This window comes from Dendrobates tinctorius, unplaced genomic scaffold (assembly GCF_039654945.1).
Source record: "Dendrobates tinctorius isolate UK_male_01 unplaced genomic scaffold, ASM3965494v1 ptg000102l, whole genome shotgun sequence".
NCBI lineage: Eukaryota > Metazoa > Chordata > Amphibia > Anura > Dendrobatidae > Dendrobates > Dendrobates tinctorius.
This window is the reverse complement of record NW_027361770.1, coordinates 37,851,363-37,874,335: the sequence shown is the minus strand read 5'-3', so window position 1 is coordinate 37,874,335 and position 22,973 is coordinate 37,851,363. Positions and strand designations below refer to the sequence as shown.

The 22,973-nt window shown below is 43.2% G+C and overlaps 1 protein-coding gene across 1 annotated transcript in view; it reads right to left on the bottom strand.

Annotated features, from left to right (window-relative positions):
- Positions 1–22,973, bottom strand: part of LOC141099782 (dynein axonemal heavy chain 5-like) — a 587,253-nt gene that overhangs the window by 240,544 nt on the left and 323,736 nt on the right. Inside the window, exons 49-53 of the mRNA XM_073587845.1 lie at positions 22,067–22,156; positions 21,452–21,688; positions 15,819–15,986; positions 2,012–2,218; positions 609–938 (exon numbers count right to left, since the gene is read on the bottom strand). Coding sequence (XP_073443946.1) covers positions 609–938; positions 2,012–2,218; positions 15,819–15,986; positions 21,452–21,688; positions 22,067–22,156 — 1,032 coding nt within the window. The remainder of the gene's footprint in view (positions 1–608; positions 939–2,011; positions 2,219–15,818; positions 15,987–21,451; positions 21,689–22,066; positions 22,157–22,973) is intronic.

The following is a 22,973-nucleotide window of genomic DNA, read 5'->3' as shown; positions in this document are numbered from 1 at the left end:
CAAGAAGACATCAATCCATCAAGTTTGGAGAATACGGTCGTTTCTTCTGTAAGTTGTCGTAAAATGTCCTCATGTTGCATAATAGTAATTGTAAATGACACATTCACTGATAAAGAGGAGCTACAGAAAAATATTTATACAAGCGCGCTGTATGTCCAACCATGTGGCTGACCAAGGTGGTGTGTATCTGAAGAGAGGGCCTTCCATAAGACTTCTGTTAAAGGGAACCTGTCATTGTTCATGTTGCCCAAACTGTAGGCAGAATAAATCCTCTTGGCTAAATGACTGCAGGAAGGTATAGATCTCTCTTAAATGCTCCAACGTTTCAGAGAAAATATAATTTAACGATACACCTGAGAGAGACGAGATGAATCCAATGAGGCTTCTCCTCATCTCTCTCCAGGTGATTGATGAATCTATCCATATGTATACACATGGAATAGACTGGTTTTCATTTTTAGATGGCTCATTGGATCCATCTTTGCTCTAACAACAAAAGTAGACGTTAAAATCTGTTATAGCCCAGTAGTCCGTTATGTTCAGTTAATCTAATATTCATGAAGGAAGTTGAAAGTATTCTACAATATAAAAGCGATCCAAATAGTTACCTTGATTTTAGTAGCCTGCCATACTTTGCGAGTAGTAGGTACTAGAGCAGAGGCCAGCTTGCAGACTTCTAGAGGAAATCCTCTCTGCTCACAGAAGTAGCCTTCAGCAACTGTCCGGAATATCTTATCGATAGAGGAGTTGGACGGGAGAGTACAGTTGAAGACAGTGAACTGACGTTTCAATCTTTGCGGAATGTCATTTCGGCCACCTCCTGGGTGAATCATGGCTGCCACAAACTGGATGTCAACAATGCTGGTGAATTCACCAGGTTTTTCCAGATTGTAAAACCCTTTTTGCTCCATGAGTTGCCTTACGATTTCATTAGTGATCTATCAGCCCAGAAGAAACATAGAAAGATGACAGTTAAGTACTGTGTAATCTCATGGCCAGAGTAAATGTTTTATGGTACAAATACTTAGATTTTAACTGGGAATTTTGAGGAATGAATAGCCATTATTGCCCATATTACGATAAAAAGGGGTGTATGTAAAACAAGGGCAGGAGTTGTAATTGCCGCCAGGATCTCAAGACTTGGGGAGCCCAAAATGTTCCTTTGCCCCATACAAAAAATTATTCTTATTAAGGATGTGTTATAGCTCAGGGCCCTGTTGGAAATATTTCATTGGAGCCCAAAAGCTTCAAGTTACAGCACTGCTGACAATTATGTATATTTGGTCTCATTTGTGTAAAAGATAATGTGTAATATGTGCTAATATGTATAACAGCAGTTATAAGTGCGGACCTCATAAATTCTAATAAAATGGCTGAGAATGGACAGGCTAATAATGGAATCACGACATGCACTTTAGACAAAATAATGATTTGATGTAACGGAAAGTGTATCATGCTAAAGTTTGAATGCGGTAATTTTTAACGATGGAAGGCTAGTAAATGTGATTTTTCAATACAACTAAAAACATAATTGGATTATAGTGAAGCATTGAGTCAAACCTATGCTCATTATCCATTGGGGGATATCTATTGTGGATGTTTTATATAAATGATATCTTTACCTTCTGTATTCTCTTCTCATTATTCTTTTACACGGACATGACAAGGTAAAATCTTTTTTAAGCAATGTTACAATGATGTATTAAAGACAGCTCATCAAGCTTAACTATATAAGAAAACTCTAGTGTTTTATTTTCCTTCATTTCAATGCAAATATAGATAGGCTTCTGTAAGTAATTATTATCAAGTCCACTTTCCAAGCAACAGGTCATATTATTCTTCATTGATGTGCCTTAATTAATTTTATGCATATTTACAGGCTATTTTACAATATCTAGCAATAGCTAGATCAAACACGACTAAGATGGCATTGGCAAGCAACTAAGTTATCCGGACATAATGGGTTGACATCTACTACCACATACAGTATCACATGTGAGGAAACTGTTACCTGATCGCCCCATTCATTAATCACAGGCATATTGATATCATCAACAAAAACAGTCATTTTCTTCCCAGCTGGAGGACCGTATGTAGTCCCCATTCTTTTATCTATGTAACTTTCAATGCTTCTCTGGAACATGTTTGGAAGAGTGGCAGAAGAGAAGTTCAAAGACTTGGTGACATGATATTCTGGGTCATATTTGCTTGTGTAGCCCTTAAAGAGAACACAGACAAGGTATTAGGAGTAGGACGAAAAATCTATTGATCAGTACTGCGAAGTATACTGCTTGCATAGTATATAGTGTTCCTCAGTTCCTTATATGATCTGAAAATGCTAATATAAAGTCATTTTACTCCTGAGAGGCCTGCAGCTGAGACCAAATAATGTCACCCCCTTTTTAAGCCTTGGGATGGCCTCCAGCAAAGAGAACTGTGGCAGCTGGCCTGTACAATACAACAGGTTTACTTTACTGGAGTCTATTTCTCCACACACACAGATTTGTGCCAGATGGCTTTAAGATATATTTTTGGATTAACACAAAGCCAAGTAAAGCTTCCAGAAGTGCTGTATGTGCCAAGATCAGACAACAGTAGTTTGCTGCGAGTGAAACTTTTGCTGCTAAAGGATCAGTAGAAGTTATTTATAGTAAATGGTAAAACAAACCGATATGATCTTAGAAAATGTTTAACCTATGATCGCAGAAATTAAAAGGTCACCAGAAATATCCGAAGATACTGGAAGCACTGTACTGCATAACACTCAATTGACTTAATCATCATAGTCAATTTTGCTTTAGTTGCAGGGACAACTGTTTTCTGATACAGAAAGTTCAAAATCAAGGCACTATTAATAGTCTTTTGACGGCGTCCGGTAAAACTCCCTTTACAGCAGTTTCTTAACATTTCTGCCAAATTCCTAACAACTTCCCCACAGCCTGTTAGAACAAGCATGCAAATTCCCCTCTGCTGACATGTGCATCAGCAAAATGCAGTCCACTCTTCACAAAGGAGTGAATATTGCCTGCGGTCATCACAGTGTCTTCTGATGGGCTGCAAGGAAATGACTGGATATTTACCTGTGGCTTCTTCCAGTAATAATCAAAATAACTATCACTCATAATGAGAGCAACAATGATAATAGACTTATAATGGATTAAAGCACAAGAAAACATTTATTACCTTTATTTATATATGCAGGCCCTTTTAATTGAAGGCAGAACAAAGGAGGGAGGTCTGGGCTTGAGACAAGCACTAATTGCTTAAAACCCTCCACCGAGATGTGAGCAGTAGAGATGGGCGTAACCGAACGGTAAAGGTCAGGGTCCGCTCACGGACCTCTAACACAGACTCCTCCTGCATGTCCATGTTACTGTTCAGGTTCGGTAGCCCGAGCAAAGTTTGTTGAAAGTCTACTCCTCTTCCAATCAACAGGCTTCAATCTGTGTGTACTTCCAGATAGAACACAGCTATGTCAAGTATTGGCATGGCTGTGATTGGTCAGTACACTGTGGAAAAAAAAAAAAAAAAAAACGTGGGGTCTCATCTATTTTTGATAACCAGTATGGGCAAAGCTGACAGCTGCGGGCTGCAGCCCCAACTGTCAGATTTATCTTGACTGGTTATCAAAAATAGAGGAGTCCCTACACTGTTTAAGTATTTAAATAAATAATTAAAAAAAACAGCATGGGGTGCCCCCTATTTTTGAGCCAAGCAAAGGTAAAGCAGACAGCTGGGGCTAGGTACTCTCAGACTGGGAAGGGGCGCCATGAATATTAGCCCTGCCCAGCCTAAAAATAGCAGCCCGTAGTTGCCCCAGAAAAGGTTCATCAATTAGATGTGCCAATTCTGGCACTTTGCCCAGTGCTTCCCACTTGACCTGGTGCAGAGGCCAGTGGGGTAATATTTTTGGGATTGATGTCAACTTTGTAATGTCATCTGACATCAAGCCCAGGCGTTACTAATGGAGGGCATCTATCAGATGCCACACAATCAGATCCAGCACCAGGGTTTCCATAACTATAACAGTCCGTGCGGTTTATTATTCAGCATAAACCCAAGGAAGCACCAAAAAGTTCATATCAGCATAGCGTCCATTATATAGGCTATTCAGCCTCATCATTATCTCACCCATCAGGGTTCCTTATGCGGCTTCACCATCGCATACGTTAGTTCCCACCAGGGATCTCTCAGGCACACATCGCCATTGCTCACACAGCCGCTCCACAGGCTGTTAGTGAGGAGATCCTTCTCCTCACAGGACCTTCCAAACTGGACCAATCAGGTCCCAGCATTCACTCGTGACCTACCCTGGCCACCATATATGGTCCGTAGCCACGCCCACCGGGTCACATGGCTATGACCTCATCACAGGTCCTTCACCTACTCACATAGCCTTTTACTATAGGTGTTATCAGACACACCCCTGGGTGGATTTGTAGGTAACCAGAACCCGCCCATCTCTCTAGTTACCTGAAGACTTCTCCCTTATCCTTAGAAACAACACCTCAGCCATGATATTGCTGATCACATATACACAAGTCTCCATCCCAAAGCCACCCACTTTGAGATACATAACTATCCTTCAGGATTCTGCCACTCATCCGTTCTCTTGGGACATCCACACAGCGCCCCCTAGTGGACACAGTGGTCATTACACCACAATATATATATACACTGTATATATACACACTGCTCAAAAAAAATAAAGGGAACACAAACAACAGAATATAACTCCAAGTAAATCAAACTTCTGTGAAAGCAAACTGTCCACTTAGGAAGCAACACTGATTGACAATCAATTTTCCATGCTGTTGTGCAAATGGAATAGACAACAGATGGAAAATTATTGGCAATTATCAAGACACACTCAATAAAGGAGTGGTTCTGCAGGTGGGGACCACAGACCACATCTCAGTACCAATGCTTTCTGGCTGATGCTTTGGTCACTTTTGAACGTTGGTTGTGCTTTCACACTATTGGTAGCATGAGACGGACTTTACAACCCATACAAGTGGCTCCAGTAATGCAGCTCATCCAGGATTGCACATCAATGTGAGCTGTGGCAAGAAGGTTTGCTGTGTCTGTCAGAGTAGTGTCCAGAGGCTGGAAGCGCTACCAGGAAACAGGCCAGTACACCACGAGACATGGAGGGGACCGTAGGAGAGCAACAACCCAGCAGCAGGACTGCTACCTCAGCGTTTGTGCAAGGAGGAACAGGAGGAGCACTGCAAGTGCCCTTCAAAATTACCTCCAGCCAAAATTACCTCCAGCGGGCCACAAATATGCATGTGTCTGCACAAACGGTTAGAAATCAACTCCATGATGATGGTCTGAGTGCCCGACGTCCACAGATGGGGGTTGTGCTCACAGCCCAACGCTGTGCAGGACACTTGGCATTTGCCACAGAACACCAGGAATGGCAAATTCGCCACTGGCACCCTGTGCTCTTCACAGATGAAAGCAGGTTCACACTGAGCACATGTGACAGAGTCTGGAGACGCCGTGGAGAGTGATCTGCTGCTTGCAACATCCTTCAGCATGACGGGTTTGGCAGTGGGTCAGTAATGGTGTGGGGTGGCATTTCTTTGCAGGGCCACACAGCCCTCCATGTGCTCGCCAGAGGTAGCCTGACTGCCATTAGGTACCGAGATGAGATCCTCAGACCCCTTGTGAGACCATAAGCTGGTGCGGTTGGCCCTGCATTCCTCCTAATGCAGGACAATGCCAGACCTCATGTGGCTGGAGTGTGTCAGCAGTTCCTGCAAGATGAAGGCATTGAAGCTATCTACTGGCCCGCCCGTTCCCCAGACCTGACTCTGATTGAGCACATCTTGGACATCATGTCTCGCTCCATCCGTCAACGTCACGTTGCACCACAGACTGTCCAGGAGTTGGCAGATGCTTTAGTCCAGGTCTGGGAGGAGAACCCTCAGGAGGCCATCTGCTGCCTCATCAGGAGCATGCCCAGGCGTTGTAGGGAGGTCATACAGTCACGTGGAGGCCACACACACTACTGTGCATCATTTCCTTGTCTTAAAGCATTTCTACTGAAATTGGATCAGCCTGTAATTTGATTTTCCACTTTGATTTTCAGTATCCTTCCAAATCCAGACCTCCATGGGATATTAATTTTGATTTATATTGATAATTTCTATGTTTTTTTTGTTCTCAATGCATTCCACTATGTAATGAATAAAGATTTGCAACTGGAATATTTAATTCTGTGATATCTAGGATGTGGTATTTTAGTGTTCCCTTTATTTTTTTATATATTTACACAGTGCCTTGCGAAAGTATTCAGCCCCCTGGAACTTTTCAACCTTTTCACTCATATCATGAATAAATTTTTGTGGAAATACAAAAACTGAAAAGTGGGGTGTGTAATATTATTCGACCCCTTTACTTTCAGTGCAGCAAACTCACTCCTGAAGTTCATTGTGGATCTCTTAATGATCCAATGTTGACCTAAATGACTAATGATGATCAATATAATCCACCTGTGTGTAATCAAGTCTCCGTATAAGTGCACCAGCTCTGTGATAGTCTCAGGGTTCTGTTTGATGCACAGAGAACATCATGAAGACCAAGGAACACAACAGGCAGGTTCGTGATGCTGTTGTGGAGAAGTTTAAAACTGGATTTGGATACAAAATGATTTCCAAAACTTTAAACATCCCAAGGAGCACTGTGCAAGCAATCATATTGAAATGGAAGGAGTATCATACCACTGCAAATCTACAGAGTTGGCCGTCCCTCTAAACTTTCATCTCAAACAAGGAGAAGACTGATCAGAGATGCAGGAAAGAGGCCCAAGATCACTCTGGATGAACTGCACACAGGTGGATTATATTTATCATCATTAGTCATTTAGGACAACATTGGATCATTCAACGATCCACAATGAACTTCTGGAGTGAGTTTGCTGCACTGAAAGTAAAGGGGTCGAATAATATTGCCCGCCCCACTTTTCAGTTTTTGAATTTCCACAAAAATTTAAAATCTAATATATAAATAAATAAATAAATCTTTATTTTTATATAGCGCTAACATATTCCGCAGCGCTTTACAGTTTGCACACATTTCATCACTGTCCCCGATGGGGCTCACAATCTAAATTCCCTATCAGTATGTCTTTGGAGTGTGGGAGGAAACCGGAGTGCCCGGAGGAAACCCACGCAAACACGGGGAGAACATACAAACTCCTTGCAGATGTTGTCCTTGGTGGGATATAAATATATATAAATATAATATAATATTATATATATATATATTATATAAATATAATATAAATATATAAAGCTGAAAGTGTGTGTGTGTGTGTATGTTTGTATGTACGTGTGTATGTCCGGGATTGGCATCTGCACCGTCGTAGCTACAGCCAAAAAAATTTTGCACAGTCACACGTCTGGACCCCGAGAGCGTCATAGGCTATCTTGTGAGGCGAAATTTTAACCCCGCGCGTTCCAGTTCACCAAACAATTTGGCCTATTATTCTTATCATTTCTATGGTGTTATCATCCTTCTGTAAAGCTGGAAATAACACAATTTATTACCGTGCCAACACAGACCACCCTCTGACACAGACTGCAGGGGGAGCCCAGTATCACACAGGATAGGATTAGATACACAGGTCAGCAGTCAGCATCACACAGGATAGGAATAGATACACGGCTCAGCAGACAGTATCACACAGAATAGGATTAGATATACGGCACAGCAGTCAGTATCACACAGGATAGGATTAGATACATGGCTCAGCAGTCAGGACCACACAGGATAGGATTAGGTACACGGCACAGCAGTCAGTATCACACAGGATAGGATTAGATACACGGCTCAGCAGTCAGGACCACACAGGATAGGATTAGATACACGGCTAAGCAGATGGTATCACACAGGATAGGATTAGATACACGGCTCAGCAGTCAGTATCACACAGGAGAGGATTAGATACACACAGCTCAGCAGTCAGTATCACACAGGATAGGATTAGATACCCAGCTCAGCAGTCAGTATCTCACAGGATAGGATTAGATACACAGCTCAGCACATAGTATCACACAGAATAGTATTAGATACATGGCTCAGCAGACAGTATCACACAGGATAGGATTAGATACATGGCTCTGCAGTCAGTATCACACAGGATAGGATTAGATACACGGCTGAGCAGTCAGGAACACACATGATAGGATTAGGCACACGGCTCAGCTGTCAGTATCACACAGGATAGGGTTAAATACACGGCTCAGCAGACGGTATCACACAGGATAGGATTAGATACACTGCTCAGCAGTCAGTATCTCACAGGATAGGATTAGATACACGGCTGAGCAGTCAGTAACACATGATAGGATTAGATACACAGCTCAGCAGAAAGTATCACACAGGATAGGGTTAGATACACAGCTCAGAAACAGGATGTGCCAAAGGAGAGGACATTTTCATTCCAAGAATTCCACTCATTCCATCTGATTTGTTTTTTTATTTTAACCCCTTCCTGACATCCGACGTACTATCCCGTCCATGGGACCCGGGTCCCTATGCCCATGGACGGGATAGTACGTCTACCGCGATCAGCGGCGCCCACGTGGTGAGCGCCGCTGATCGCGGCCGGGTGTCAGCTGATTATCACAGCTGACACCAGGCACAATGTGTCAGGGGCGGTCACGGACCGCCCCCAACACGTTAACCCCTTGCACACCGCGATCAAACATGATCACTGTGTACCGGGGGTTAAAGGGAAGCATCGGCAGGGAGGGGGCTCCCTCCGTGCTTCCCTGAGCCCCCCACGGCAGCGCAATGTGCAGCGCTGCTGCGGGGGGCTCTTTTCCTGCAGGCCCCCGAATCCAAGATGGCGACGGGGGCCTTCGGGGGCCTGCAGGAAGCTGGCTTCCTCAGTGCCTGCAAAGCGCAGGCATGAGGAAGCCTTCTGCACTGCCTGTGACAGATCGCTGATCTGTCACAGTGATCTGTGATGTGACAGATCAGCGATCTGTCACAGGACAGTGATGTCCCACCTGGGACTATGTAATAAAGTAAAAAAATAAATAAAAAAAAAGTGTTAAAATAATTTAAATAAATCGCCAAATAAATTAGAAAAAAAAAATAAAAAATATTCCCCCAATAAATCCATTTTTTGGAAATAAAAAGAACAAAAAAAAACAAAAAAACAATAAAAGTACACATATTAGGTATCGCCGCGTCCGTAACGACCCACCCTATAAAACTGTCCCATTAGTTTACCCCTTTAGCGAACCCCTTAAAAAATAAAAATAAAAAACGAAGCAAAAAATAATGATTTATTATCATACTGCCGAACATAAAGTGCAATAACGCGCGATCAAAATGACGCATATAAATATCCATGGTACCACTGAAAACGTCATCTTGTCCCGCAAAAAACGAGCTGCCATACAGCATCATCAGCAAAAAAATAAAAAAGTTATAGCTCGCAGAATAAAGCGATGCAAAAATAATTATTTTTTATATAAAATAGTTTTCATTGCAAAAAACCGACAAAACATGAAAAAACGACCTAAATGAGGTATCGCTGTAACCGTACTGACCCGAAGAATAAAACCGCTTTATCAATTTTACCGCATGCGGAACGGTGTAAATGCACCCCCCAAAAGAAATTCATGAAACGCTGGTTTTTGTTCATTCTGCGTCCCAAAAATTGGAATAAAAAGCGATCAAAAAATGTCACGTGCCCGAAAATGGTACCAATAAAAATGTCAACTCGTCCCGCAAAAAATAAGACCCCACATGACTCGGTGGGTCAAAATACGGAAAAATTATAGCTCTCAATATGTGGTGATGCAAAAACTATTTTTACAAGAAAAAGCGTCTTTTAGCGTGCGACAGCTGCCAAACATAAAATCGGCCGTAAATAGTAAATCAAACCCCCCGTTATCACCCCCTTAGTTAGGGAAAAATAATAAAATAAAAAAATGTATTTATTTCCATTTTTGCATTAGGGTTAGGGTTAGGGCTAGGGTTAGAGTTAGGGCTAGGGCTAGGGTTCGGGTTGGAGTTAGAATTGGGGCTTTCCACTGTTTGGGCACATCAGGGGCTCTCCAAATGCAACATGGCGTCTGATCTCAATTCCAGCCAATTCTGAGTTGAAAAAATCAAATGGTGCTCCTTCCCTTCCAAGCTCTGCCATGCACCTAAACAGTGTTTTACCCCCACATGTAGGGTATCAGCCTACTCAGGACAAATTGCAAAACAATTTTTGGGGTCCAATTTCTCCTGTTACCCTTAGGAAAATAAAAAATTGGGGGCAAAAATATCATTTTTGTGGAAAAAAAATGTTTTTTTATTTTCACATCCAAGCGTTATAAACTTCTGTGAAGCACTTGGGGGTTCAAAGTGCTCACCACACATCTAGATAAGTTCCGTGGGGGGTCTAGTGTCCAAAATGGGGTCACTTGTGGGGAGTTTCAATAGTTTAGGTACATCAGGGGCTCTCCAAACGCACATGACACCCGCAGACCATTCCATCAAGGTCTACATTCCAAAACGTCACTACTTCCCTTCCGAGCCCCGACGTGTTTCCATACAGTAGTTTTCTCCCACATATGGGGTGTCAGCGTACTCAGGACAAATTGGACAACAACTTTTGGGGTTCAATTTCTCCTGTTACCCTTGGGAAAATAAAAAAATTGGGGACTAATTGATCATGTTTGTGGAAAAAATAAGATTTTTTTATTTTCATGCCCGGGCATTATAAACTTCTGTGAAGTCCTTGGGGGTTCAAAGTGCTCACCACACATCTAGATAAGTTCCTTAGGAGGCCTAGTTTCCAAAATGCGGTCATTTGTGGGGGTTTCCACTGTTTAGGTACATTAGGGGCTCTCCAAAGGCAACATGATACCCGCAGACCATTCCATCAAAGTCTGCATTCAAAAACATCACTACTTCCCTTCCGAGCCCTGACGTGTGTCCATACAGTAGTTTTCTCCCACATATGGGGTTTCAGCGTACTCAGGACAAATTGGACAACAACTTTTGGGGTTCAATTTCTCCTGTTACCCTTGGGAAAATAAAAAAATTGGGGACTAAAAGATCATGTTTGTGGAAAAAATACGAATTTTTTATTTTCACGCCCGGGCGTTATAAACTTCTGTGAAGCACTGGGGGGGTTCAAAGTGCTCACCACACATCTAGATAAGTTCCTTGGGGGGTCTAGTTTACAAAATGGTGTCATTTGTGGGGGGTTTCCACTGTTTAGGTACATCAGGGGTTTTCCAATCGCGACATGGTGTCCGATCTCAATTCCAGCCAAAAACGTCAAATGGCGCTGCTTCCCTTCCGAGCTCTGCCATGCGCCCAAATAGTGGTTTACCCCCACATGTGGTGGTATCAGCGTACTCAGGACAAATTGCACAAAAACTTTTAGGGTCCTGTTACCCTTGGAAAAATAAAAATTGGGGTGAAAAGATCATTTTTGTGGAAAAAATATGATTTTTTAATTGTACCGCTGTACGTTATAAACTTCTGTGAAGCCCTTGGGTTCAAAGTTCTCACCACATATCTAGATAAGTTCCTTGGGGGGTCTAGTTTCCAAAATGGGGTCACTTGTAGGGGGGTTTCCACTGTTTAGGTACATCAGGGACTCTCCAAACGTGACATGGCGTCCGATCTGAATTCCAGCCAATTTTGCATTGAAAAAGTCAAACGGCGCTCCTTCCATTCTGAGCTCTGCCATGCGCCGAAACAGTCATTCCCCCCCACATATCAGGTATCAGCGTACTCAGGACAAATTGCACAATAACTTTTGCAGTCCAATTTCTCCTGTTACCCTTGGTAAAATAAAAAAAATTGAACCTGAAGTATTTTTTTTGAGAAAAAAACTTAGATGTTCATTTTTAAATATTCAAAAAAATTCCTGTGACGCACCTAAAGGGTTAATAAACTTATTGAATGTGGTTTTGAGCACCTTAAGGGGTGCAGTTTTTAGAATGGTGTCACTTTTGGGTATTTTCTATCATATAGACCCCGCAAAGTGGCTTCAAATGTGATGTGGTCCGTAAAAATAAAATGGTGTTGTAAAAATGAGAAATCACTGGTCAACTTTTAACCCTTATAACTTCCTAACAAAAAAAATATTTTGGTTCCAAAATTGTGCTGATGTAAAGTAAACATGTGGGAAATGTTAGTTATCAAGTTTTGCCGTATCTCTGTGATTTAAGGGCATAAAAATTCAAAGTTGGAAAATTGCAAAATTTTCAAAATTTTCGCCAAATTTCCGTTTTTCTCACAAATAAACGCAAGTTATTTGAATGAAATTTTACCACTAGCATGAAGTACAATATGTCACGAGAAAACAATGTCAGAATCACCGGGATCCATGGAAGCGTTCCAGAGTTATGACCTCATAAAGGTACAGTGGTCAGAATTGTAAAAATTGGCCCGGTCATGAACGTGCAAACCACCCTTGGGGGTGAAGGGGTTAAACGCCTCCAGTTTCCAGTTCAACTGCTATTTACAATATCCATTAACAATGCTCAGGGACAGGCCTTGAAAGTAGTAGGGATCGATTTGCAATCACCATGCTTTTCTCATGGTCAACTTTACGTGGTCTGTTCAAGAGTTGGAACTGCCAAAAATCTGTTCATCTTTGCACCGAAAGGAAAAACCAAAAATCTTGAATGAGTTGAAAATAAAATACTATCAATACTTGGGTAATCATTTAATTAATTTGTGTTGCAAATCTGTAGTGTTGAATATATGATGTGAAATGTTTTTATGTGCCATGCTGGTAAGTAATGTTTTTATGTGCCATGCTCGAAAGTATTGGAACCTATGAAATTGATACAGAAAATGTAGTATTTTTCCTAGATAATTATTGCAATTACACATGTTTTGATGTTCACATACAGTATTTATTGGAACAGCACAAAAAAACAGAGGAAAATAGGCAAATTGGACTTAATTTCACATAAAACCCCCAAATTGGGCAGTACAAAATTGTTTGCACACTCAGCTTAATGTATGGTGGCACACCCTTTGGAATAAATAAATAACTGCAATCAATCACTTCCTATAACTATCAACAAGCTTCTTGCACCTCTCAATTGGAATTTTGGATCATTCTTTTTTTGCATGGGCAGCATGTATCAGGCACTATCTGTATGATTTACACCAGGTATGTGTGACTATGAAATGCTGAGGCACTTTAGAAAAGAACATCCTAACAGCCGTGTACCAAGCCGCACGGGAAGACTAGTTGAAAAGGCATCTTTACGGTGGCTCCTCCCCGCTCGCTCTCCTTGAGTGATAGATCTCTCCTTGTGTGCATTTATACGGAGATATCTATAGGTCATTGGCAGTGGTCAGGTAGACAGGAAGAAGTCGATGGAGAGCTGCCTTTTTGACTAGCTTTGAAAGCACGCTCTTCTCCGAAATGCCTCAGCGTTTCAATGCGTGGTTGAAATCATACAGCGAGTGCCCGATACATGCTGACCGTGGATCAGGGAGCATGAATCCCCATGATCAGGTTCCCTGTAACGCACTGTGCCTAAAGACAGAGCATAAATACAGTCATATGTAATTCCTATACGTGTTATATTGTTATCTGAGAATGGAAAAAATAATAGGTCAAGGTGACTGCTGTTTATACGTTTAAGAAAATATGAGAGTTTAATTTCTTTAATCAAAAAGCTCCATCATCAGTTTCCCTAAGTATAATGAGCATTTACCAGCAAGACCAAACTAAAAAATAACTGGAGAAAAATTGGGGTGGGAACAAAGGTGCCGGTGGGAAAACCACCATGGTTACTTACCGGTAGCCGGTTTTTCCGGAACCCATGACAGCACCACCTGAGAGAGGGATCCGCCCCGCCAGGACAGGAACCTACTGAGACATAAGGGGCGGCACCTCTCCCCCGCTTCAGTTGGGTTACAGAGCATTGAGAGGACTTCCCGGTTAGTTACATGTTTAATCCAACACCACAACACTCAAAACACCCTACTAATTGTGCACACCATACAGTGAAAAAAGGGGGGGAATGTACGGGTGCTGTCATGGGTTCCGGAAAAACCGGCTACCGGTAAGTAACCATGGTGGTTTTCCCTTCACCCATGACAGCACCACCTGAGAGATTTTTGGAGACTTCGAAACACCTTAGGGAGGGACCACCGCTTGCAGCACCCTTCTACCAAAGGTTAAGTCAGCAGAGGAGGATAGATTTAATCTATAGTGCTTAAAGAAGGTTGAAGGTGAGGCCCAGGTAGTGGCCTTACAAATTTGTTCGATTGATACCTCTGCCTTTTCAGCCCAGGAGGTCGCCACGGCTCTGGTGGAATGAGCCTTGATGCCGTCAGGAATCGGGATACCACTAGCTGAATAGGCTACACTAATGGCTTCCCTGATCCATCTAGCAATAGTCCCTTTTGAAACCCCATAGCCTTTCCTGGCACCCTGAAAAGCTACGAATAGGGACTGTGACCTCCTCCACTGGCTAGTGGCAGATATATATTCTACAAGAGCTCTTTTAACATCCAGACTATGGAATTTTTCCTCCCCCAGATTTTTTGGATTTTCGCAAAAGGATGGAAGAACAATTTCCTGACCCCGATGGAAATCTGACACTACCTTGGGCAGATAACTGGGGTCTGTTCTTAACACTACCCTATCCTGAAAGACTTGCGTATAAGGAGGATTTACTGAGAGAGCCTGTAAGTCGCTTATCCTGCGGGCTGATGTGAGGGCTACTAACAGGATCGTTTTTAGGGTCAAAAACTTTAGGGGTAGCTGATGTAATGGCTCATACGGTTCTTTTGTAAGGGCTTCTAACACCAGGTTTAAATCCCAGGGGGCTATTCTAGGTATTGGAATAGGCCTAGCTCTATGGCAGGATTTAACTGACATTCACGAAGATCACTCACCACCCGTAATCAAGGGTACCGGATTTGGAGGCTGCGTCGGAGCACCTGACCCACGCTCTTTGGACCTTGAGGAGTGCCCCGACCTGCGGCTGGGGCGACTGCTGCTTGAATGGCTTCCATGCTTTCTGCCAGAGGGCTGTGAGGGAGGCAGGGACGCTGAACGTTCCTGCTCGGACTCCATCTTGCACCGCCGATCTACAGCTGTCTTTCCCCTTTTAAATTGCATGCCTCCGCCTGGTGAGCGTCTTCCTCCCCTCCCCCTGCGACCGCCGGCCCAGCGCTTCAGAAAGCCGGCCGGCGTCGCACCCGGCGCCATTACACCGTCGCCCTCTGCTGACGTCAGCCGGCGCACCCAGCATTCCAAGCGCCGCTGACGTCAGTGGCCGGAAGACGCCAGCGTCTCTCCCCTACCACGGGGATCGAGATGCGGCGTGCGCGAGGGGAGGGCGGCGCGGTGGGGGCTTCCCGGAGCCACCGGGATCCCATCCACGCCCGCACGAACCCGGAGCCCCAGGGACCCCGGGGACTGCGCTTCCAGGACCCGACGGCCGGCACTACAGGTAAGCTACCTGTTCTTCCCGCGCCGGGACGGGCCTGGGTCTTTATCTTTCTCTTCGCCCATGACAGGCACCGCCAGAGTGGGATTCCTTCCAGGACAGGAACCCAACTGAAGCGGGGGAGAGGTGCCGCCCCTTATGTCTCAGTAGGTTCCTGTCCTGGCGGGGCGGATCCCTCTCTCAGGTGGTGCTGTCATGGGTGAAGGGAAAAAAAATATTTTTCTACAATGTTTAAGGCAGACTATCAGAGAGTATTTGGCACACAGATAACATTTGATGAATACGATGAACATAAACCAAACATAAAAAATAATTGGAGATGGAAAACAATAACAAAAAATAGAAAGGAATCTATCCATCTACCTTGATCATGACTGTCTTTGCAGTGCCTTGCTCACCAATCAGTAAAACGGCTTTTCCTTGCTTCATAATGGTATGCATTAGAAAATCCGTCCGGACATTATCAACATTTGGAACAAGAATTGAAGCATATTCTGGTATTGTGTCTTTTGGATACACATACTCAGGAACCTAAGACATAAAGCAAAAAAACATTTTTTTAATAAATAAGTGGTCACTCATTTATTATTAACTGTGACCATTTGTCATTACTGGGCTTTTTGGATATTGGTCAAGTCAGGCCAATTAGCGGCATGTGTTAGTTTGTACATATTACTATCAACTGTTCTGGTTCTTATGAAGCTGCAGTCATGAAACACTACATAACAGGTCTTTCTCTGCCGAGTCCTTGCTAATGTCAGGAAAGAGGGAGAAGTCTGTCCTTGCCAACACCAGCATCGTCTTGGAAAAAAAGCTCTTGAGATCTACTTTACAAGCAAATCAGTTTTTCTCCACAAGAGTGGAATCTCACTTTTTAAATCATGCTGAAGCAATAAACATAACCTTAGCTGAATCTTCATTTATTCACCTATAATTTTACAGGAATAAATGCAGTGTTAATGGTGTTAATGTCATTGTGATTTATTTGTCACAAGGGCAGCTGTACAAAAAAGTAATGGGGATCATTTTAATTTTGCTTCTAGCTTCAGTTATAAGAAGCTATTCACTGGAGTTCATTATTATACCATCGGGTCACACAAAACTTTAGTTAAATTATACCTTACATCAGTGGCATAAATAGAGTCCCATGGGCCCCTGGTGCAAAATTTAGACCTGGGCCCCCACCTCCATGTTGGTCAGATACAATGGCCTTTATAGCATTTTAGATCCTAAAAAGACATACATTTAATAGTGTCCTCATCATGACACCTTCCTGTATTAATGTCCCCCGTCCTTGCCCCTTTCGGTAATAATGTCTCCAGTTCTGGCCCCCATCCTGTAATCATGTCTCTTATACTAGGTCTCTTGCTGATATAGTACCCCCTATCCTGGGCCTCTTCCTAGTATAATGTCCTCCCTCATGGGCCCCCTCTTGGTATATTGTCCACCCTCGTGGTATAATGTATCCTGAGTAGAATATATACTGGTATAATATATGTCCATTATCTTTTGCAAAATATAAAAAAAAAAATAATTTGTTTTATCTTCCTCTGCTCCCATGTCATGCAACTTCCTCTTCTGTAGCCGGCAGCTTACTTCAGTGTACAGGCACGGGCAGCGACGTCAAGTGCCATCTGTGACTGGCAAGCCACCATCAGCCACTGGCCTCTGATTGACCGGCGGTGTATATTGCAGCGCAAAGAAGCACAGGGTTCCTGCTCTGCTCTACACTTCATCTGAATGTGCATCCTCAGACGCACTTTCCGCAGAAGTGGGCGCTGGCGGGCCCCCCTCCAGCACAGGCCCAGTTGCTGTCACACTATGTGCAACTGCAATTGCTACGTTGCAGTCTTACACTATTCCATACATTGACTTGTCACGTTTTATAAGAAAAAAAGCTGTGTACGGAGAACTTTTTCCCATGTCAAACTGTCAGACATCTTTTTAGAACTCAATATACCCATTGTAAGTCAATGGGGTCTGTCAGAGACCCAACATCACTCACCGATTTCAGCACTTATTGTGCTCTCTATTTACATAGGAAACCATAAAGTACATGTGAACACAGCCATAGAGAGCACATCCAAATAGTATCAAGTACATAACCTGCCTTCAAAGTTTGGTCAGCGGCTTTTTTTTTTTTTTTACAGTTTTATATATGGAGAGTATAGGACTAATCTACCACTGATATTATGGAACAGACTGTGTTCTTCCCAATAGTAACAATCATCAGCGTTGGACACAGACAGAAGAGGCCCCTGTGCAAGAACAGTATAGGAGCCCTTGGAAGTCCAATAGCTCATGATGTACCTCATTCTCTGTCGGTGGCAGAAACTGCTTGCTGCTTTGAAGGTAAAAGTGGGCCCTTGAGTGACTGAACAGGCTGCACCAATGGTATGTTCGCCCCGAATATATTTCCTTTTTAACTATATGATTTGTTGCTTCCTAAAAAATCTCCTTTTTCTACTTTCTACTAATTAAATGGCTTATTAGTTAAAGAAGCCTTTTAACAGTTTTATGCAACCCAAACGACAGGCAACATAAAATAGCTACAATCTACTGCATTGTAATGATTTACTGCATGTATAGTTGATCTGCTGTAGTATGTATGCCATGGCATTTCAGAGAAAACACTGGGACAGAGCTGGACATAAGTGCCGCTGGGCGGGATTCCTGGGGCATCTCCCTTTCCAACTTAATTTTAAGCTTCCCAGTCTTTTTTTTTTTTTTAATATAGATGTGAAGTTGAGTCACAAACGTGACACTGAGTCATTGCTCATGAAAAATTCATGACACAGTGTAGTCAAGAGGTCCAAGGTCAGATAGCAAGAGCCATCGTCCTGAACAGATGGGTAAGGGCCCCGTCACAAATAGCGATCTCGCTAGCGAGATCGCTGCCGAGTCACAAGTTTTGTGACACATCAGCGATCTCACCAGCGAGATCGCTGTATGTGACAGCGATGAGCGACCGGCCCCCCTGCCGGTATCGCTGTAGGAAAGCCCGGTGTCAGGACTCTAATGTCAGGACCCTGTCAGTGTCAGCAAACTGCCACGCCGAGCAGGGTGAGTTACCCACACTATGGGAGAGCGCGGGGTCCAATACAGTAGTGACGGTTCAAGAAGACAGGACCTGCGGCACTGAAAATAGTAAGGAGTCCCAAGACCTAGATCATGTGACTGCAGGGGGCGGGGCTTAGCATCCTACTGCTGCAGATGATATAATGTACCTACTGCAGGGAAACTGTAGAAGAGGAGAGGAAAACGCAGGTCAGACAAGCGAGGGTTCGTACACGGAGAGGGCTGTGCGGTACCAGAGGGACGAGCAAAGAATAGTCAAGTCACAGGCAGAGGGTCATACACAGAGAGGTAGCGCAGTACAAGAGGGACAGGCAGAACTCGTAACAGGGACAGAACCGGATCAAAACCAAGCAAGCTATCAGGCACAAGGCACACGTACGCACGAGGTCAACTAACTCCGCCGAGGGCAGGAGTATAACTGACACCGGACCTAGGCCAAGTGAGCATTAAATAGCCGCCCTCTGCCAGAGAAAGGCAGAAACAATTAACCCCTGTCTGACCAGGACGGGCCAAAGACAAAGCCCATCCTGGATCATGACACCCTGGATTTTTTTTGGTCGCTGGTCTCCCGCTGGCCAGCACGCATCGCTGCGTGTGACAGGCGGGAGACCAGCGATCAGCTGGTAACTAAGGTACACATCGGGTATCTAAGGGACGTGTGTCCCTTAGATACCCGATGTGTACCTTAGTTACCAGCTCCCTGCATCAGCGCGCTGGTAACTAAGTTACACATCGACGCCGGGCCCTCTGCGTCGCTGTGCTGATCGCTGGTGAAGCTGTCTGTTTGACAGCTCACCAGCGATCACATAGCGACTTACCAGCGATCCTGACACGTTGATATCGTTGTCGGGATCGCTGGTGAGACGCTATGTGTGACTCCAGCTTAAGACAAAGGCATAGTTAGGTCATAGTCCAAGGTCAGAATTCCAGGAAGATAACGAATCAAGACAAAGGGGCTATGTAAATGGATGGTCAAAGGCAAGGTCCAAGGTTGGGCAGCAAGAGATAAGAAACAGAGCACTAGACAACAAGGCATAAACACACCACTGAGCTATAGCTATGACTGGCAATAATCAGACACTGACAACCGGCAGGACTGTCACTCTCAATTCTGACAGCTCGGCATTAGTGATGAGCAAGTGTGCTTGGATAAGATGTTATCTGAGCATGCTTGAGTGCTCATAGAGCACTAACAATATTTTCACGTTGCCGTGGCTGCATGTCTTGCAGCTGTTCAACAGCCGCAACACATGCAGGGACTGTCTGTTTGTTAGGCAACTTGTTAGGCAGCCAAGGCAACTTGAAAATATTATTAGAGCATGCCAAAGATGTTCTATTAGCACTCAATAACACCTTAGACGAGCATGCTCGCTCATCACTACTAGGCATGCCTCTGCCTCATATTGGATGGCTGAGCTGTCACACACAATACTGACAGTTCAGCAGAACCCTGATTCTATAGGGTGGCTGAACTATCACTCACTACATCCAGGATACAGTGATTGGTGGAATCTTATGACAATGAAAATAGAAAGAGACCTATCGATCAAGCTGGCATTGTTAGGGAGATGTCAGAGTGGAGAGGCACAGAAGAGACTGTTCCCGACTCTATCGCAAATTATGCTTTCTCAGAAAAAATATAGGATTTCAGACTAAACTATAGGCCCCAATTCATCATTGCCTTTAAGTCTGTTTTTTGTCTAGTTTTTTCGTGTTTTATGCTTTTTTTTGTTTGTACCCAATTCATTATTCTATTTGAACTCTTTTAGTGTGTGCTGACCTGTTTTTTTGTTTTGTTTTATTTTCCGCTTGTGTGTGGGCAGAGTTTAATGATTCCAGATTTTTTCACCTGCTTCATTAATTGCAACGTTTGAAAAAAGTGCAAAATTTGGTGCAACTTTACTCCAGTCCACCTCTTGGTGTAGTTTTACACATGTTTTTCAAACTACACAATTTTTGCAACATTTTGAAACAGATGCGATCCTTTCCTCAAAAAGTCGGAAGTGGTTAATGATGGGGAAAAACAGCCTTTATTTTTACCTTGCACCAAATTCATGAACTACGTCTGAGATTTTGATGACTGTGGTGCAATAAACCTGAGCAAATACCTTACATGAAAATGAAGAATTGAGGCCATCATTTACTGAAATGAGCTAGACAATGTTTCCTATAATTATGGCAGCATGAAACAGTTGTCAGGTTCTTTATTGGCACATATCCTGTTCTTGGACCAAACAATTCAGGGAGTAATTAAATAAAAATCACTTGCACATTATAGATCTTAACTTTAAAAATACCATCTAGCAATCTGGCAGCCCAGTGGATAGCTGTAATATATCAGGACACCAAAAATTACACAGTCAGTTTCCCATTCCCAGAAGAGAAAAAGAAACCATTACACATTTCCTTTTGAAAGCAATGACTTTGTCCACGTAGCATAGCGACAATTCTGACCTTTAGGGCTCATTCAGACATTCGATTTACTTACACCTACTTTTGACCAGATGCTGATGAGAACTTGATCAGAGTGTTGTCCGAGTTTCATCCATTTTTCTCGTACGTGGATAAATTAAAAAAAAAAGTTTCTACATCTTTTTCTTTTTGACAGTCCATGAAAATAGGACTGCACTCAGATGTCACCCAAGTGTGGTATCAATTTTTCATGGACCTATTGATTTGCATTGCCAATTTTGATCAGAGACTTGGATCAAATTCGAACATCTCTCTGCGATTTTCCAGACATCTGAAAGGCATCATAGACTATCGTAGGTACGAATGCTATATGTGAAAATGCGGGAAGCGCTCCTACCTGAAAATCCCATGTCTGAACGAGCCCTTAATGAACACTAAATATTTCGATAGTCTCCCACTATTGCTGGTAAAACATTTGCATGATTGCTTTTTTAGGAATGACCAACCTTTTTGGACCAATGGTCCCACTGTCCACTTTCATTAATGACAAACTCAAAAACAGTTTCATCCCCTTTAACTGTAGGAAGCTGAAGTGGTGCAGAATGGTCACGCAGGAAAATTTCCATCTTCATACGATCCTCAAGTTCCAACAAGGCTCCGACTGACCACATAACAGCAAACACAAAGAGCCGAGCCAAATGTTCTTGACTGGGCTGCTTCTCCTCCTTGTCGGAGAGAAGACCCTAGAAATAAACATAAAATTTTAAAGGACATTAACACTAGGACAAAAAGAAGGTGAAAAGGAACATAATAAAAGGAGTAATGTGTGTTAGACTGGGGTCACACTTGCGGGTGCAATGCGAGAAATTTGTGCGAGCCGTTAGGACCAGAGCGTTCAGCTGCATAGAAAGACATGCAGCCGCACACTCCGGTCTCGAGCGCCGGTGGCAGTGCCAGGTATTGATGCGAGTTTCTCGCATTGCACCCGCAAGTGTGACATCGGCCTAACAGAGGTATCTGGAAAATGCTTGCACATGCACTAAAGAGGAAGATATTTCATTTTGTGAGGACAGTATTCCCTTACTAGATATATGGATGTGTTCTAAGAGCTTTGTCCTTACCTGAAGCAGATCAATAGCTTGTCTAATATACATGCACTCCAATATCTGCATCTTTGGAGACACCGCGGTGAAGACAAAATTTATTAAATCCTATGGGAAAAAACAAAAAAAGACTGAATATGACTGTTAGGGCTCACTCACACGAGCGTATAAGAAGGCCGAGTGCGATGCGATGTTTTATCAGATAGCGCTTGGCCCAATGTTAAACTATGGGGCAGTGTAGGTCTGCGACTTTGTACTCATTCCGATTCGGACCACGCGCACCTATGCAAGTCTATGGGTGCATTTGAAACATTGGAGTGCACTCAGATGTCATCAGAATGCAGTTTGACATCCTTGGAAACAGAGAATGGAGAAGAAAGAGAAATTACTTGCTCCGTCTACTCCGCACCTGTGCTGCAATGCTCTCATGCGAAAGAATAAGATCACAGTAAGATGACACTCGGACTCTGACAGAGTTTGATCTGAGTGACATTAGTATAATCAAGATGATTCTCTCTCATGACAGAATCAATGGCCGTGTTACCCCGGTCTTATATGAAGATTGTGCTTTCGGTTGTGGTGAGGAACACTATAGATTAGCAATAATTTTTTTTTTTTAACTCTTTATTTAAAAGGAACCTGTCAGCAAAAATGGGGTTATTAATCCTTAGGCGGGATGCTATAAGGCCAATTAATACCTTTGCAGAAGGCCTCCTATTAACTTTTTCAGTTACACCCATCATTAGGGTAGCGCTGCAGTGGGGACCAGGTATAGCCTCGCTTGGCCAATCTGCCTTGACTGACTTCCAGCTCAGCACAGGTAAATACTAAGTTCACACATCAACCCAGGCATACAAATGTCATTTTCTAATCTGCACTACAGATATAAGCCAAGTTATGACCATTGCTACATTTTCTTTAAACT